The 19,452-nt window shown below is 38.8% G+C and overlaps 1 protein-coding gene across 1 annotated transcript; it reads left to right on the top strand.

Annotated features, from left to right (window-relative positions):
* The first annotated feature begins 330 nt into the window (after positions 1-330).
* srrm2 (serine/arginine repetitive matrix 2) lies at positions 331-17,363 on the top strand. Its single transcript, XM_023286548.3, has 14 exons — positions 331-532; positions 2,481-2,732; positions 2,936-3,031; positions 5,199-5,384; positions 5,472-5,555; positions 5,634-5,699; positions 5,784-5,810; positions 5,913-6,023; positions 8,668-8,800; positions 9,776-12,024; positions 13,404-13,976; positions 15,124-15,198; positions 16,817-16,924; positions 17,003-17,363. The coding sequence occupies exons 2-14, from the start codon at positions 2,485-2,487 to the stop codon at positions 17,055-17,057; spliced, it is 4,011 nt and encodes a 1,336-aa protein (XP_023142316.2). The 5' UTR covers positions 331-532; positions 2,481-2,484; the 3' UTR covers positions 17,058-17,363.
* The last annotated feature ends 2,089 nt before the right edge of the window (positions 17,364-19,452 follow it).

Here is a 19,452-nt window from a genome sequence, read left to right as displayed (position 1 = left end):
CTGTTTTTTTATTTTTATGTTTTATATACGGTCAATATGGTATAATTTGTAGGTATTGATAGTGTTTTTAATAAGTTTTTAATAATTTTTTTTAATCAAATGTAAATTTACCTGGCTAATTTAAAGCTATAAAATTAATCACGAAAGCATATCTTGTACATGTTGTTTTTTAATGGGACAGAACTAACGAATTAGATTAAATAAATATCATATAGCTGAATCAAATGCGTTAATTTTTAATCTTCAAATATAAACCACAAATGCCCCAACTTTGCTGTAGTGCCTGAACGTAGCGCAGTCCGGAAATACACACCGTGCGTATGACGTCACACGGTTTTCATCTCCTGTGGGTTGGAGAACAGCGCAGCTAGCTGGTGGCTAACGGGGCTAGCAGCAGCGTTTCTTTGATTCGCACAGTTCTAAAGACGCGATTATTTTAAACTCAGTGTTGACGCGTGATTGTTCGGGACGTTATTAAATCTTCAAACTCCTCCAGACACCGTTTCACTCTTCGTTTGGCTAGAAACTGCTGGTACGTAACAAATACGTTAGCTGCTTAGCTAGCTAGCTTAGGTTGGAACAGCTTGCAACGCTTAAGTGTGGTTGGGCCTTTGGAGGCGTTAAAAACATGAAATCCACCGGCTGTTAAGTGAGCTGAATGTTACAGCTGCATCTTTTAGACCCAATAAACATCAGATTGCTCACCCCAGAGTGATAGATTAGCTTCTGTTGTCGTTTGTCATCATAAAGTTGCTAAATTTCACACAGACGCAGCAACGGGCCCGATCTGGCGCACGTGTTATAGCGCGACAAAATCAGTGTTATCTTGAATAAATCCTCCAAATATTGATATTATTTGATGTTTAGATGCGACACACATCCAGCTAAAGAGTCAGAGGCTTCTCAGCGACTCTACAGGAAACTCGGCCCACACCTCAAACAAAAGAGTGTCAACAAATTGCCGCCTGAAATAAAATGGTTAATGTTGATATTTCGGTGTTTTAAAGAAGTTGTATTGGCGTTTCGACTAGATTCAAACAGTTTAGGACTTAAACACAGTCTGGTTAATGGTTTATGTCTGCCATTTTATAAAAGGAGGTCCCTTAGTGTTTTATTATACTGTGATTATCGTCTATGAGCTTTGACCGAAAGGAAAAATCCCTGCTCGATGTGTGATTTATTTATTTATTTGAAGCTCTTAAAATGGCAGCTACAGTTCCAGAATTAATCATTAAGCAGTTATGTTTGATTTTAAAGTTGACACAAGATGTCTGCTACATCACTGAAAGTCAGTTGTCACTGTTTTTACTTCACATTAAGGCTACGACTCACAATTATTTTCATTGTTGATGAATTTGTGGAATATTTTCTGGAATAATCAATTAGTTATTCAGTCTTTAAAGTGTCAGAAAATTGTTCATCAATGCTTCCCATAGTCTGACTTTGCTTGTCTAGATGCTGCAGGAACAAAATTTTCAATAAAAAATTACTCAAACCAATCAATTATGGAACTAGTTGGTGATTCATTACAAGTTTGCAACTAATCAGTTAATCCGTGCAGCTCAGAATCTTTCTTGCAGGTTTTAAACTCTAGTTTTAGGTGAGCTCAGAGAAACTTCCCTCTTTTAACAGAAATATTAGAAATGAACCGTGTGGTGTCAAACTGAACATGTTAATTGTGTACAATAAGGTTTTTTCTTTTGAATGAAGAAAAGCTTAAATTTGCAAAACTTTGACTGGGAGAAACTATAACAAGCAGTTTCCTCTCAGAGATCAGTAAAGTTTTCAGATTTCTTCTGGGAATAAGGTCAAATAACAGGAGTGTAACAAATCAGGGAAGGACCGAAACTAAATCAGAATGTGTAAATGTGTGTCTTCCTCAGTGTTTCCCTAAGAACAAGTTTCTGCCTGTCGAGAGCAAAACACAACCCCAGGGTTTTAAAACTAAAATGGAATCGACTACATTTTCTAAAGTCTCAGTTTTAGGATCCTAAAACGTCGGAGTAGTTTGAATTTTAGGCTTAAATGTAGCAAAAGTTGTGTGTTGTGTGGATATACCCCAAAACTATGGAATGGTTTCATCCTAAACTTCATGCAAAAGTTGAATTATGGTCTTCTACTAGAGGAAGACAAAGCTGAAAAACACTGGATGAAATATTTAGTACCACATTTTACTCCAGTTTTTGTTTTCAGTACCAGATACGTTTTCAGAAGTGTCAGTTTTAGGATCCTAAAACGTTGGAGTAGTTTGGATTTTAGGCTTAAATGTAGCAAAAGTTGTTTTGATGTAGCCCAAAACTATGGACTGTTTTCATTGTAAACTTCATATAAAAGCTGACTTATGGCCTTCTACTAGAGGAAGCTGAAAAACACTAGATGAAATATTTAGTACCACGTTTTACTTTTACGGTTTTCGTATTTTAAGTACCAGGTAGTCGTGTTGTTGAACCACCCGCTGCGTCTCTGTTTTGACTCTGCAGAACCATGTACAATGGGATCGGCCTCACGACTCCGCGGGGCAGTGGCACCAACGGTTACGTCCAGCGAAATCTGTCGAGCCTTCGGGTCAAACGGCCACGAGATGAACGTGGTGGCGAGCGGGACGAGAAGGACCGCGAGAGGCTGGAGAGTCAGCTGAACCGGCAGCCCAATGCCGACATCCTGGAGCACCAACGCAAGAGGCAGCTGGAGGTCAAGTGTGCCGAGCTGCAGGACATGATGGAGGAGCAGGGGTAAGGAAAGGACTCGGACGCTACTAGTTATCTGGTTAACAGTAAACTGATGAACAATTTCAGTTATTTTCCAGTGATTCTGGGTTTTTTAATGAAAGAATCTGCCATAAAGTCATCATTTTTGGTCATTTTCAGCGTTTTATATGTGGAAGTTTGTAATTTATCCATCATTGTTAAAAGCTCTTCTCTGCTTTGACGCTCAGGTATTCTGCAGAGGAGATCGAGGAGAAGGTGAACAGTTTCCGCATGATGCTGCAGGAGAAGCAGGAACCAACACAGGCCTCCACCGAGAGACCAACGTAAGTACAATGCAGCCATGCATGTTTTTAAAAACGTGTTTTAGAGGAGTGTCAAACATGTGGCCTGCGGGCCAAAACGGGCCCTCCAGAGGGTCCAATCTGGCCCTCAAAGTGTAAAAATTACAGAGAAGACATCAACTGCAGATTGTAAATTAATAAAACTATAGATTTAAAATAGTTTCTAGACTTGACAGGTAGTTTTGATCATAAAGTAATATACTATATTGCTCATTGTGGTTTTGTCATTTTGAGTCTCATTTTTGTAATATTTTGTCTGTTTTTTTTTTCTCTGACTTTTGTCATTTGTCTAATTTTTTGTTGTTTTGTGTTTTCTTTTTGTATCGTTTGTGTCGTTGGTCTTCTTTTTTGTCATTTTCTTTCTTGCTTTTGTCATTTTTTTTGTTTCGTTTTTGCTGTTTGTCTTTTTTTGTCGCTTTGTAACTTTTTTGTCAAATTTTTTGTCTCTGTTTTGTTTTGTGTCGTTGGTTTAATTTTTTTGTTGTTTTGTGTCTCATTTTTGTCATACTTTGTCTTGTTTTTGTTCTTTTTTTGTCTTCCTTTTTGTCTCATTTGTGTTTTTTGTCTTATTTCTGTCATTTTGTGTGTTGCTTCATTTGTTGTTTGGGTATCATTTGTGTCGTTTGTCTACTCTTGTCATTTTGTTTCTCACTTTTGCCATTTTTTGTCTCATTTTTGTTGTTTGTTCATTTTTTGTGGCTTTGTAACTTTCTTGTCAGATTTTTTTTTGTCTTGTCTTTTGTTTTGTTCCGTGTCATTGGTTTCATTTTTGTTCATTTTATGTCTCGTTTTTGTCATATTTTGTGTAGTTTTTGTTGTTTTTTTGTCTGACTTGTCATATTGATCATAAAGTAAAATACTATAATCGTTCAGTTCCAGATACCTGTGACTAAATGTTACATTCATTTGTAAACACTGTGTGACCTGGTAGTTGTAATGTGTAAATGATAAACTGAGGCTTAATATTGTTGAAATTGAACTTATTTTTCTTAAGAAATTTCAGGTTGTTCATGATGTTTTGTAGAAAGATAGTTCCTAAATGTGAACATTTTCAGAATGTACTTTTTTGCACTAAAACAAAGGAAATATTTTGAGTTATTTATAGGTTATTATACTGTGATTTTACTGCTCTGACCCACTTGAGATGAAATTGGGCTGAATGTGGAGCTGAACTAAGATGAGTTTGACACCCCTGATCTACAGGGACGTTTGTTGCAGTCAAAACACACACAAGGGTTTCTTACTGTTGTTGTTCAGTTGTTTATTTGTCACATCGTACTTGGTAGTTAAAGTATTTATAGCTCAGCACCTGAAATTACACCTCACATATTCGTCTGTCGCTGTGGTTTCTCCATAAACATCATTATATGCAAGTTCAGTAGATGATCACTAATAACAGCTCTGATAGTGACGGTAGCTTCTGTTCATCAACCAGAACAAGCTCATTTCAGCCTTTAGCCTGTTAGTGGAGCTTTGTTTCAACAGAAGAAACTGACGAGTAAATTTAAAGTAAGAAATAAAAACTGAATTCTGTCACAAATCCAAATGTTTGGGGTCAGTTTGAGGTGTTTCCTCCTTTAAAAGCTTTTTGACACCGATTATCAACTCAGACGCTGAATATTTCCATGCTTCTTCCCACAAGTTGCAGCAGAAATGTTGCCGTAGCTGCACAAGTTGTTTTGTGTTTTCCAGTTTCTCCAGAACCAACGACACCTACGATACCACAGAGAAACACTCCAGAAGCTTTGGTGTTGATAATATCATCTAATTTCTCATAAATCACATAAACAGTCTGTTTTTTTAAAATTCTCTTTTTATTTAAAATGAAAAGGCAAATTATTACAGTTCCAAGAATGTCTAGTTTAAACCATAAAAGACTTTGTTGTCTTTGGTGTGTTAATGTTTTAGGCACATTATATTTGTCAATGCCTTTGACTAGATGAAGATCAGATCACATTTTATGATGAATTAATGCAGAAAACTATGAAATTTCAAAAGGTTCACATACTTTTTCTTGCCACTCTACATGTTCACGGACCTGTTCCCAGGGAGGTCGGATAATGTGGCAATCCCAGAAGACCTGCATGTTTTAACTCTTCGTTAAATCTATGTGAAGTTGACAGAAGCTGAATGTTGTGTTTCCTCTCAGGGTGACGGAGACTCATGCTCTCGCCGCTGCCAACCAGCAGAAAAACGACCGACTTCGCGCCGCTTTCGGCATCTCCAGCGACTATGTGGACGGATCGTCGTTCCACGCCGACCGCAAGGAGAAAGAAAAAGAGAAGCGAGAGCAGGAACGCCTTGAGAGGGAAAGACTGCAGCAGCAGAAATATACGTGAGGACAAAAACAGAATCGTCACGTTACAGTGAAGTATTAAAACTATTATTTCTGTCCCTGATTCGACGTTTGTTGCTTCTCCAGGTTGGTGGAAGATTCAGAGGAGTCGGATTCTCCTCCCAAGAAACGCAGCCGGAAGAAGAAAAAGAAAAACAAGAACAGAGACAGGTGAGAGGATGAACTTCAGCAGAAACAACACAGAAGGCCGATAAATCAGTCTGACGGTTTTTCTTTGTTTCCGAGCAGCTCAGAGAGTCCGTCACCGTCTCCTCGCAGAGAGAAGAAGAAATCCAAAAAGAAGAAAAAGAAACGGTATTCCTCTGTCTGATTTCTGTTTTTCTACATTTCACCTGTCGGTTTGAACAAAGACACTAAACTTTAAAATCTGTTTTCCAGTGAGGTGTCGGAGGAGGAAGACGACAGGTTGGTGTTCGTCTTTGCTCTTTGTTAACTGCAGCTCCGTTAAAGATTCCTGTAAAATGTGTTGAACTCGTGTGTGACTTTCTGTCTTTTGCCAACTTTTAGCTCCTCAGATGAGAAACAGAAAGTGTCAAAGAAGAGCAGAAAAAACAGCGAAAGCCCTCCGAAAACAAAGTCGACGCGGCACCGAAGCATCTCGTCCAGCTCCGCTCACAGGTAGGAAAATACAGAAATATAAACATAAACTGATCTCAGCGTGATGATTACAGTGGTCCTTTGCCATGTCGCAGTTCACTTTTTTTGCAGTGTCACTGTATGGCAGGATTTTTTGCTATATAGTAGGATTTTGCGCTATGTAGGTATTTTTATATATTTATTGTGGCGAGATGCATTAAAGAATGACGCTGCCTTTTATGCACTATGCAACTGCCAGATGCTTTTATTTTGACACACACAGAGAGCAGCGCTACAGAAAATGTGGCAGGAAGTCATCAAACACACTTCACACTAACGGTCCTGACAACACAGCACTTAACCAAACTAACTAGGCGGACTAAACCACAAAAACACAATAAAACACAAACACTAATAACACTGGAACACTAACATAAACCACGATAATGACATTTAAACCCGCAACACCCTGAACTCCCATGATGCATTGCAGGACAACAGTTCAGTCACAGCGACCAGCTCTGCGATCGCTACATTATTTTAATTATTTTTTGCAGTAAAATGAGCATTTTCTAGCCTAAAAATTTGAAAAGAATATAAAAAATATATAAATAATAATATTTTAAACATATTAGATGAATATTTAATCGAAATAAAATGTGTAGCTGACAACGCTGGCCGCTTCTCGCCTTGCTCATTTCGCATAGACATATGATCGCTGTGCATACTGTTGCTCTGCGGTGTGTGGGGAGGGTTTATAAAGCCTTAAAATATATCTAAATAATAAAATAAATGTAGTCGCTACTTCACGCATTTTCGTTTATCGCAGGGGGGTCTGGAACATAACCCCTTGCAATAGATGAGGGACCCCTGTATTCTCACATTTTGTAAAAACTTAATTAATTAAAAAATAATAAACAGTATGCAGAATATTGCTCACTTTATTCTGCACATTATTTATTTTGATAGATGTATTTAAGTTTTATATATTATGTAAATAATCTTTATTATTTTATATGTTCAGTTAACTGTACATGCTTATCTTTTGACGTTTGCATGTCCTTCTTTTTGAGCACCGATGTGAACAACACTTAAATTTTTGTACGACTGTGCAATGAAAATAAAGATTTATCTCTTATCTTAACTCTAGAAGCCGCTGAGATGCTTTAGATGCTGGCTGCTGCTTTGTGTGAATCAATGTTTGAGACTAAACTTGCTGTTAAACACTTTGTCGATTTATTTTCTATTTATTTTTAACGACCAGCATCTATGGCAGCAAAAAAATGGTTTCTCTTTATTGAGCTAAGCGCTAACTAGCTCCTCAACTTAAAAATACTCGTCAAGTGAGGATAAAACTGTTTTAGTTTTCAAAAATATAACCTGATCCTCCAGTAAATGGGTGTTTTTTTTTTTTTTAACTGCAATTCTTCCTGAACTTTAGGCAAAACTTGGCTGGTGACTAAATCCAGAAAAATTTCTGACATTTTTTTGGTCCCAGCTTCTTAGAAATGAGAGGATTTGTTTTTTGTTTAGTATTTTTTTAAGTGCTATTCAGATAATATAGATCAGTTAAGCGGCAGATTAATCAACAATGGAAAATAAATTATCAATATGCATCAATAAATAACATCTAAACTCTTTCTGCAGTGTTGAATCAATTCACAGCCTCTAAAACTAGATTTTTAATTAGTGTTAATAATGTGTGCAAAGGTTGCCATATAATCAATTAATTTTTAGCTGTGAAAATGTTGATTTAAAATTTTGCTGTTAGGCAATTGTGTCATGTTTTAATATGTAGTTTCATGTGTGGAAAATGCATTTAGACTTGTGAAATCAGATTTACAAATATCTTTAATTTTAATTATATAAAAAGCAGTAATTCCTTTTTTTTTTCTTACCGATATGATTAATGACAACAAACATCTGCAGCCGACTTTGTTGAAAAAAAAAGATTGTGACTTGTGAAAATGTTGATTCTACTTTAAAATATGTGGCATTGAAGATATCTGCAGTGTCGTTTTGACTGTAAATTCCATTTTGGTGCATTAATTCAAATTTCTGACTTGTTCTAAAGGTAAATATAACATTTTGAAAACATATTTCAGACATCTGCAGTTATATTCATGTGAGTTACAATAATTTAATATATCTAGAATTCCTATTTATGTACAAACAATTAAAAAAAAATGAACAGTTTGACTCATGAGAAATTAATTTTGGATGTGTCATTTCAGATAACAGATGCGTGTTTGTTATTTGGCACCCAGAACTAAGTTTAGTGAAATATTTTGGCAATGAGAGTTTTTTTTTTTTCTGAAGACATTGAACACTATTTATGCTGTGAAGTGCGACTTTTCTTACATTTTCTGACCTGGAATTTTTGAAGTTTTCTTTAAAAAACAATCTCCATAAATAAAATTCCCACAACCATAAAATTTTAAAAGATCACATGTAAGCAGTATAAAATAAATTGTTCATATGATAAATTAGATGTAGGTCCCTTTTATTAGAAATGAAAGTCTAATTTGCATTTATCTTGGACCTCTAGCTTGTCAAACTGGATTTTTTGGTAGGTGATTAAATGCTAATGAGCTTGCTATAACAGTGTTCTCTTTAGGGTTTGATAGGGTTCATTTGAATGCTGTTAAACCCGATTAAATTCCTTTATCTGTGTGAATTTTAACAGCCAATCTCCACCTCCGTTGAGATCACGTCAGCAGGACCAAACCACGAGAAACGAAGGTAGAAAAGGCCGATCGCCGGACAGGAGGAGGCGAAGCTACGAGGAGCCGAGTCCACAGCGTCACGGAGGCGACGGGGTAAGAAAGACGCTGTGTGGGGCAGTTATAATTTACTCTACATGAAAGTTAATCTGTAGAAAACCAACCAGATCTAGGGAAATAAACCTCCAAACACCAACAAAAACTGACAGAACATGAATGGAACGCTACCAGAGGAGAAGCTAAAAGACTCTTAAACAAATTCTGAATGCTGTAGATGATCTGTTAGATGATCCTGTGTGGGAAAAATAATTCTTTCATTGTCTATAACCTGTTTTGACCAACCACATATTACACATGCTGATATAAGCCTTGAAAGTTTACACAGAATGCCCTATTCTTTATCAAAAATCGGGCAAAATGACTCAAAGATGTCCAAAATAACCCCAAAACTCACTCAAAATGATCCGAAACGTCTCCTAAATTGCTCAGTTTTTGCCCAAAATGACAGAAGCTTCTCCAAAATGACCCAAAATTGTCAAAAATGATCACCTAGTTTCCCCAGAATGTGCTTATCCAAAATGACCTAAAGTACTGTTGAGATTGTAACACCTGGATGGATGTAAAACGTGTCATTTTTCCTGTTTAGCGTGTCGTTCTTCTTGTTTTGTGTCAGAAATTTGGCATTTAATGTCTAATTTGCCCTGTTTTGTGTGATTTTTTCTTTGATTTTTTTTTTTTTTTTAACCAGAGCTCAAATGTGTTTTTCATCCTAAAATGTCATGTGTCTATCTGCTGTAATGATGAAATTGTGAGGCTCAGAAATGATGGAAAAAGTCCATTAAAAAGTGATGGATCTGGACCTGTTGGAGGGTCTGTAACTCTAAAAATATTGATAGGAGGTGAAACCTTACATGGCTTCATTCAATATACTAAAGTTACTGGAGATAAAAACATCTGAGGAGGTGCAGCTGATTCTGAGGAGGTCTGTGGGGAGAAACTGGCAGATTTGTTTTCATAGAACGACATAAAATTCACTAAAAACACTAACAAATCTTTTCTTCTGTCGTCTAGAAGAGGCCAGATCTCGAGAGGGAAAAAGATCGACAGAGTAGGACAGAGAAAACCTCCACGAAGAGGAGACATGACTCCTCCTCATCACCTTCTCCTCCACCACAGAAAACCAACGAGAGGGAAAAAGGAAGGAGGTCCAGGAGCAAACAGCAGGAGAGCGACAAGGGGAGGCGTTCAAGGAGCTTAGAGGTGGAAAAGAGGAGGTGTTCAAGGAGCACAGAGGCGGAAAAGAGGAGGCGTTCAAGGAGCATAGAGGTGGAAAAGAGGAGGCGTTCAAGGAGCATAGAGATGGAAAAGAGGAGGCGTTCAAGGAGCATAGAGATGGAAAAGAGGAGGCGTTCAAGGAGCATAGAGGTGGAAAAGAGGAGGCGTTCAAGGAGCACAGAGATGCCGAAAAGGAGGCGTTCAAGGAGCATAGAAATGGAAAAGAGGAGGCGGTCAAGGAGTGTAGAAATGGAAAAGAGGAGGCGTTCAAGGAGCATAGAGGTACAAAAGAGGAGGCGTTCAAGGAGCGTAGATGAGGAGAAAAGGAGGCATTCACGGAGCCCAGAAATGGAGAAAAAGAGGCGTTCAAGGAGCCCAGTGATGGAGAGGAGGAGGCGTTCAAGGAGCGTTGAACATGAGAGGGACAGAGTGAGGCGTTCAAGGAGCAAAGAAAAGGAGAGAGAACGAGGGAGGCGCTCCAGAAGCAGAGACGTGGAGAAGACGAGGAGTTCAAGAAGCAGAGAACAGCGGGACAAAGTAAAGGAGAGCCTTCCTCAGAGGACCAGACATGACTCCTCTTCATCTCCTTCTCCTTCTCCTCCTCCTCCTCCCAGACAGGAGAGTCGAAGTGAAAGGAGCCGAGATGCCAACTGGAACAAAAACACGAGACACGACTCCTCGTCTCCGTCACCACCACCACCCGAGAAGGAAGGCGCGAGGAGGGAGAGGAGCGGCGAGAGGGAGCGCCGGGCCGAGAGAGATCCGCCATCGAGGAGTGACAACAGGAGGAGGCAGGAAAGGGAGGCGTCTCCACAGCAACACAAAAATGACAGGAGACGGGACGGAAACCTCTCGCCATCGCCTGTCGCCAACGGACGCCAAAAAGAACGGGAGGTAGAGAAGAGGCGGGAGGCCGACAGGGAGGTCCTGAAACAGAGAGAACAGGACAGAGAAGGAGGCAGAAGGAGAGAGGAGGTGGTCAGATCTTCTGCAGATGGAAGGAGAGAAGCATCGAGACCTGCGGAGAAGAACAGGAGCGACCGATCAGAGCAGCAGAAGGAGAAACCCGAGGAGAAGGAGGCGAAACAGGCCGAGAAAAGACGAGAAAGCAGCAGCAGCAGCAGCAGTAGTACTAGTAGCAGCAGCAGCAGTGGCAGCGACAGCGACAGCTCCTCGTCTTCCTCCTCCTCTTCATCCTCCTCCTCCTCTTCTGAAGATGAAGGTGAAACCAAGAAGGTCGAATCAGCCAGCAGCCCTGAGAAAACTGCTCAGTCTGCCATCGGAGCCGCTTTTCAGAGATATTTAGCAAACGGTAAGAAAGAAAGTTCTGGAGGCGACGCCAGTAGACGGAAGGAAGCAGATAAACCTGAGAGACGAGACCAGGAGGTTCGATCCAGAGACCAGGAGAACCGGTCCAGAGACCAGGAGATTCGATCCAGAGACCAGGAGACCCGGTCCAGAGACCAGGAGATTCGATCCAGAGACCAGGAGACCCGGTCCAGAGACCAGGAGATTCGATCCAGAGGCCAGGAGACCCGGTCCAGAGGCCAAGAGATTCGATCCAGAGACCAGGAGAACCGGTCCAGAGGCCAAGAGATTCGATCCAGAGACCAGGAGAACCGATCCAGAGACCAGGAGAACCGGTCCAGAGATCAGGAGAACCGCTCTAAAGGCCAGGAGCGCTACAGCCCCACCCAGGCTGACAGCCCCAGTCCTCCTCCATCGCCCCTCAGAGGCAGAAGGTTCTCCCCATCCAGGAGGCCCACCAGGTCCAGCCCATCGGCCAGGAGGTCTCGCTCTCCTCCCCAGAGGACCTCCAACGCCTCCCCGGCCCGTCGCACTCCACCCAGACAGTACCAGGAACCACAGTCCAGGTCCAGAAGAGCTTCTCCTCCTCCTCCGACCTGGACAGACCGAGACAGACAGAGAGGCAGAGACAGAGACAGAGAGAGGGAGAGGGTTATCAGAAGGAGCAGGACCAGGAGTCCAAGAAGGAGAAGCAGATCAAGATCCAGGAGTCCGAGGAGACGCAGCCCCCCCAGCAGGTAGGACCAGAACCTGGTTTATAAATGTTAATATCTGAGAAGGGACAGAGCTGGAAACAAACATTTTAGGGTTCAGATTTTATGTGGTTGCATTCATCCTTTGTGTGTTTTTGTGGTGCTTTTGCAGAATTTTGCGTTGGTTTTGCATCCTGTTGTGGTGAATTGCATGTTTTTATGGTGATTTTGTGTCTTTTTGTTATTTTTGCATCTTTTGTGGTGCTTTCACTTCTTTTTGTGGAAATAGTGTCTTTCTGGTGATTTTGTGTCTTTTTATGGTAATTTTGCAACTTTTAGAGGTGATTTTTGTATCTTTTTTTGTTTTTTATGTGTATGTGGTGGTCTATAAATGTTCTTGTGGAGATTTTTTTTTATCTTTTCATACTGTGTTTTTGAGTTAGCTGCTGTTTTTAGATGCTCTACCATGTTAGTAATATTGATACACAAACTGGTGTTTGCAGGTTATGTGATGATCGGCATTGGTTTATCCGTCTGTGTGTCTGTGCGCTACATTACTCAAAAACAAAAGGATTTGGATGAAATTTTCAGGGAAGGTTAGAAATGACACAAGGACCACCTGATTAGATTGTGTCAGTGATGTGGCTTATTGTGTGGATCCACGGATTTATTAAAGATTTCTGTATCATTGCCAGATAGTGGCACGACGTCACTGTAACTATGACAACAAGTGAACACTATGTCAGCTGCCTGCTGACGATCACATGGTTACGATCCTACTACAAATCCACTGCTGAGGACTTATCAGAAATAATAATCATACAAGGAACAATTGATTAAATTGTGGGGGTGTTTCTGAGTCCCATCAATTCCTGCCGCCCGCTACATATTTAGGTCACGTGATTTAGTATCTGTACATAACGTACACATGCATAACACACGCCTGTGCTCAGTGCATCATTTTGTTTGTGGGTACACCTAGATTAAATGACCGCATTCTATGTTGCCATGATTTCTGATTATCAGTAACTAATAAACAAATGCTGCATTTCTGACAACGCCATATGGGGGAATGGACAGCCTTGGCGGAGTACTGCGCTCTCTGAGTGCTTTTCTAGTTGTCTAGTTGACGACTTCTTTGACACTGGTTAGTTTGGAGTCGACTCCCAGTAAACATTCAGTAAACATTAACCAAGTTAGACCTAAAAGTCGACATTAGTTTGTTCCTTGCGCTGCCTAAAATTTTGACAATTTTGGAATATACACACTTTAGAATGTTTTTGTGTATTTAACTGTACTAGAGATGACGAGAAGCAAAGATTTTAGCCACATCGACTGTGTCCAAACATCATTATTTAAACTTGAAGTTAAATAAAATGCTATCAGCTGCTCTGAAACTTACTCTTGATATTTTCCTCCTCCAGACTTCGTCGCTCTCCTTCTCCTCAGCGACGGAGGAGAACCAGCCGATCCCTGTCTAGAGAACGAGAGAGACCCAGACAGAGAGAGGTGGAACAGCAGAGGGAGAGAGAGAAGGAACGTCAGCAGCAGAAAGAAGTTCTTCCTCCTCCTCTTCCTCCTCCTCGCTCCTCCTCTTCATCATCCTCCTCCAGCTCCTCCTCATCCTCCTCCTCCTCACCTTCACCTCCACAGGAGAAGAAAGCAGCCAAAGCAGCACCAGAGAAGAGTCGATCCTCCAGAGACTCCTCCCACGCTCCGCCCTCAGGTAGGAGGAGCTCACTGCCCCGAAGGTCTCCGGCCGGCAGCCAATCGGACGCCAAGCAGCCGTCGAGCAGGAAGCAGCCGTCGCCGGCGGCCCAACCGGCTCCACCTCCGGAGCAAGCGGCCAGAAATAAGAGCGCCGTGAACGGGAAAGAGGCCGACAAGAAAGGCAGCAGCAGCTCCAGCTCCTCTTCATCCTCCTCATCGTCCTCCTCTTCCTCCTCGTCGTCCTCCTCCTCGGAGAGCTCAGACTCTGAGGCGGAGCAGGGAAAAGGGTGAGCAGGAAAATTAATTTATTAACCCTCGTGTCGTCCTGCGGGTCAAAATTGACCTGTTTTAAAGTTTGAAAATGTGGGGAAAAAAAATATATTTTCACGGTGAAACTTCTGATGTCCACATTTTCAGCATTTTTGGGAAATCTTTGAACATTTTTTGGTGGAAAAAAGAAATGTTAAAAATGTTTCTTAAGAACATTCACAAAAAAATCAACCAAAATCCAGCGAATTTCGCTGGATTTTGGTTGATTTTTTTTGTGAATGTTCTTAAGAAACACAAAAATATTTAAAATTTTGCTAATATATGTAATAATTTTAGATATTTTTAGGATTTTTTAGAACATTTTTTACTCATTTTTTGAAAATATTTACAAGAATTTTCTTGCCAATTTTTTATTTTTTTTAATAACAATTACAATGGAAACTTTTATGGAATTATTGGAATTTTCTTCCAGAAGGTTTTGCAAATTTTCAGAAATTTGGGGAATTTTTTTGCTGAATTTTTGAATTTTTTTCAGACAAGGAAGCAATATTTTTTGGTGCCCGTAAATGAAGACAACAGGGTTAAAATAATACAGCTGCTGTTTTACAGACTTTAAGAGTTCTTCCATCTCAGATCATCGGGTTCCTTCTGTTCAGCCGTCTGTGATTAACTGGGAACTTTGTCATAAACTATGAATATTTAAAATTTTATCTTTGAAAGTTTAGCTTGAAATATCAAATACCTTCAGAACTTTATTTTTTATTCAAAATACCCGTCGACACACTTCCAGTAGGGTTTTTCTCACATTGAAATCTCAGGAGCAATTAAAGATAAAAACCTGAAATCGTCACTGTTATTGTTTCAGGTTTTAATCTTTAATAGTTCCTGTTGTTCAATTGGACTCAAATTCTATTGGAAGAAAAAACCTGCTGAAAGTGAGTGAACAGGCATTTTTTTGTAAAACTAATTGTCTGAAGTTATTATTGACATATCAAGCTAAAATTTCATTACTTTCTTTGTGTATATCAATATTTTATGCTGTAAAGATTTCAGGCCAATCAGAGCAGAAATAGTTCTAAAAATGTGATAATTTAAAATGTTAATGACCTTATTGTTGTGACTGAACTTCACTGTAATTATGAATAATTTGTGTTTTTTTTACAGGAAAACAGACAAAACTCAGAGCTCTCATTCCTCGTCCTCCTCGTCTGACAACGAAAAGGAAACAGTGAAGAAGAGGTGAGGAGAAGAAACCTCCACCATCTTTGTTCTAAAGACTTCACTTTTAATCTGAAAGAGAATATTTGATGCTCCATTTAACTGCAGCTTTAATTTATATCAGTTATATCATCAACAATACAGAACGAACTGTGGGACAAAACCAAGAATCAGACTCTAAAATCCAACTAACTCAGTTCATGTGTCTCCTTTTGGAGATAAATTTAATTTGCACATTGTATAATCCTTTTAATTTGGAGAAAACCAAATCTGATATGATTGATTCTGAAACCTTTTGTTGTCACAGCGTATTTCAAATGTAGTTTTCTGATTTAAGTGAATGTTATTATATATAATTAACTGTATGAATGATGTGACTGTGGGTTTGCATTTCTGCCGTCTGGAGGCAGAACCTCAGCAGATACCCACACATATAAATTTACATTTAGCAAACTTTTTGACCATTTATATTTTACTTATACATATTCTGTTCATTTATCCTTCATTTTAGCTGACCGTTTATAATTTTTATGCATTACCCAATTGTTTCAATATTTTCTCTGTTATTTTAAGAAATCTGTAAACATTTTATTCATTACTTTCAACTTTTTAATTACTTTTGGCTAACTGTATTACCTTTTGCTCAGGATTCAATCGGTTTCTTTTAGGTATTAGCCAGCTATTACTTTTAACTAACTATTCATTCCCTTTAGCTTACTATTTTTTACTTTATGCTAAATAAAATTGAGATAACTATTTTAACTAACTGCTTCTTTGAACTATTTGTTTCTTTGTGCTAACTGTTGCTTTTAGCTAGCTATTCATTGCTTTTAGCTAACTGTTCATTTGTCTGAGCTATTACTTTTAGCTGTCAATTTATTGCGTTTAGCTAACTTTTTCTTTAAGCTAACCATTTCTTTTAGCTAACTGTTGCTTTTAGCTAACTATTTATTTCTTTTAGCTAACTTTATTTCTTTTAGCTGACTTTTAGCTAACTATTTATTTGTTTGAGCTTACTATTACTTTTAGCTATCAATTTATTGCTTTTAGCTAACTAATTGTTTCTTTAAGCTAACTATTTATTTTAGCTACCTATTTATTGCTTTTAGCTAACTGTTTCTTTAAGCTAACTATTTATTTTAGCTAGCTATTGATTTCTTTTAGCTGACTTTTAGCTAACTATTCATTTGTTTATTACTTTTAGCTAGCTGTTTATTTCTTTTAGCTAACTTTGTTTGAACTATTTCTTTTAGCTAACTGCTACTTTTAGCTTATTCATTGCTTTTAGCTAACAATTTCTTTCAGCTATTTTTTCTTTGAGCTATTACTTTTAGCTAACTGTTCCTTTCTTTTTGCCAACTATTTATTGCTTTTAGCTCACTATTGCTTTAAGCTCACTTTTAATTGCTTTTAGCCATGTTTAAATTTTAACTAATCATTTATTTGCGTCGTTTTTTTAGGATGCGGCCCATTACAGGGTGATAGAAGTTAGAGTAATAATCAAATCATTGTTGTTTTTGACAGACTGCCAGTGAATACCAGCTTGTATGTGGAAGTTTAATGCTATTGTCATCATTAATTATACTGTGGATTCTACCACTGTTTGGTAGTTTTAATATTTTGTGTGTTTTCCTTTCAGCTCTGTTCGGCCTCGTCGGGTTCCTGCCGATTCTCTGAGAGACTCTCGCTCGCTCAGTTATTCTCCTCCCAGACACTTGAGGGCAGCAGCATCTTCGCCAAGTTGCAGGTCTGTAGACGCTGAACATCATTTACCTGCAGCGTCATGTATGACTGTAATAACTTTATGGTGTTTTCCGTCCTGTAGAAGCGGCAGCAGACAGTCGCCGAGTCGCTCATCAGGAGGCCGACGCCGGAAATGATGCAACAGCTCGGAGACGCCTCACTTCCTCCTGTTCTTCTTCTGCTGTTTGAACTGAACATGGAGCCAGAAGATGTGTGGATGTCAGAACTGGCTTTTCAGTTTCTTTTTCTGAGCTGAACCAGAAGCGTTCGCAGTAACTGTCCTCTGTCCCGTTGGTTTCGTTCCACCTGTAGATATGAGCTGTCTGTATTTTGGTTATTATTGTGCAACAGATCCGCGATTTCCTTTTAATGTGAACGGAAACATGTAGTTAATTTCTTTGTTCAAAATGATTAATAATAATAAAAGTCAATTGTACATTTTATTCGTGTGGATTTTCTTCCATTTTGGGTTCCAACGTAAAGCAACTAGAGCTGATATTTTACAACAAAAAATGACTCAAAGTGTGTTTTTCAGTGCAGAGAATCAACTTTACAGTGGTTTAAAATGAGTTGCAGCTCAGTTTAGCAGTATTTTTGCTCAGGAGATGGTGGAGACCAAAAATGGAGCAAAAAGAGGCTGATTTTTGGACTTAACTCTGCCCAAAGAAGGATCGCGTTACATGGATTTCAGGACTTTGTGTGAAATCAGCTGCGGACGGAACCATTTCTCAACGTCAGCTGTGACCGGAAACAAGTCAGCTGCTGTTGCAATAATGAAACTGGGATGAAGACATGAGCTGGGCGTTGATTCATTTACACAAATCTGACACGTCTCTGAACCCTTGACTCCAGATGTCCTGCTCAAGATGTGACATAAAACTTCAAGACTTTTATTAACTTATTCATTTTTACTGAAGACATTTAAAGTGTTTCATAACAATTTCAAATATGAAAACAAAGCTGCAGAAAGTGATAATCAAGATTGTGGATGTGCTTTCAGTTTAGAATTGTCTTTATTATTGGCTTGCATCTCTTAGTTTCCCTTTTGTGTGTCTCTAATTGTCTAGTTCATTTCTGTGTGGTAAACTTATGTGTCTGTTTTCATTTGTGTCTCTTTGTGGTCATTTTATGTCTCCCAGTCACTGATTTACATCTCCTTTGCAGTTGTTTTTCATCTCTTAGTGTCTTTGTCTGCTTGATTTGGGTCCTTTTGTCATTAATATCTCTTTTTTTGTAGTTTGCATGTCATTATGGTCGTTGTGTGCCACTTTACTGTTATTTTGCTTCACTTTGTGGCAGCTATGCATCTCTTTCTATAGTCATTTTGTGTCTATTTGTGCTCATTAGATTTGTTTTTTGTAATTGTATTTGTAGTTATTTAGTGTGTTTTAGTAGCTGTTTTCTGTCTCTTTCACTGTTTTGTGTTTTTGTCTCTTTGTGGTCATTTTGTGTCTGTTACTAGCTATTTTGCATCTCTTTTGCAGTCATTTTGCATCTGTAGCCTTTTGTGTCCTTTTCTAGTTTTGTGTCTCTTTGCTGCCATTTTCAATGAATGTCTCCTTTTCTCATGTCATTATGTTTCACTTTACTGTTACATCTTTTTATACTCATTTTGTGTCTCTTTCTGCTCATTTGATGTGTTTTTGTGGTTGTTTTGTGTCTGTTTATGGTAACTTTCTGCTTCTGTTTGGTCATTTTGTGTATTTCTGGTCATTTTTTGTTTATTTTTGCTCATTTTGTCTCTCTGTGTGGTCACTTTAAGTCTTTTAGTGGCTAGTTTGCATCTCCTTCGCAGTCATTTTGCATTTCCTTTTCGAGCTGTTTTGTTTTTTCTAGTCATTTCTTTTTCTCTTTGTGCTCAGTTGGTGTGTTTTTGTGGTTGTTTCGTGTGTCTTTATGTTAATTTTGTGTCTCTTTTTGATCATTTTGTATCTTTTTGGTAATTTTGTGTCTCCTATTAGGTATTTTGTAGTGATTTTGCATCTTTGTGGCCTTTTGTCTCCTTTTCTAATTGTTTTGTGTCTCTTTGCTGCCATTTTGCAAGAAATATCTCAGTTTTGTTAATTTGCATGTCATTGTGGTGGTTGTGTGTCACTTTACTGTTATTTCGCCTCACTTTGTGGTGGCTGTGCGTCTCTTTCTATTTTGTCTCTTTCTGCTCATTTGATGTGTTTTTTGTGTGTGTGTATTTGTGTGTTTTGGTAGCTGTTTTCTGCCTCTCGTTATTTGGGGCTTTAAATGTCACTTTGTGGTCATTTTGTGTTTCTTAGTAGCTATTTTGCATCTCTTTTGCAGTCATTTTGTGTCTCTGTGCTCATTTGATGGTAGCAAGAGGAAATAAAACGTGTATAATTACGCATTTTATAATTTTAATTAGGAAAAAAAGCATTTTATTATTGTTAATAAAACGAGGAAATTCATAAATTATTCTCTGATAAGAATAATTACATTCTCCATTGAGGTACATTAGGGTTAAACGTGGAACCGAGGCGGCGGTTGCTCGGTGCCGGTTTTTCCCACACGACGTGAACG

The sequence above is a fragment of the Amphiprion ocellaris genome, chromosome 19 (assembly GCF_022539595.1).
Source record: "Amphiprion ocellaris isolate individual 3 ecotype Okinawa chromosome 19, ASM2253959v1, whole genome shotgun sequence".
Classification (NCBI taxonomy): Eukaryota; Metazoa; Chordata; class Actinopteri; family Pomacentridae; genus Amphiprion; species Amphiprion ocellaris.
This window is presented reverse-complemented; position numbering and strand designations above follow the sequence as displayed.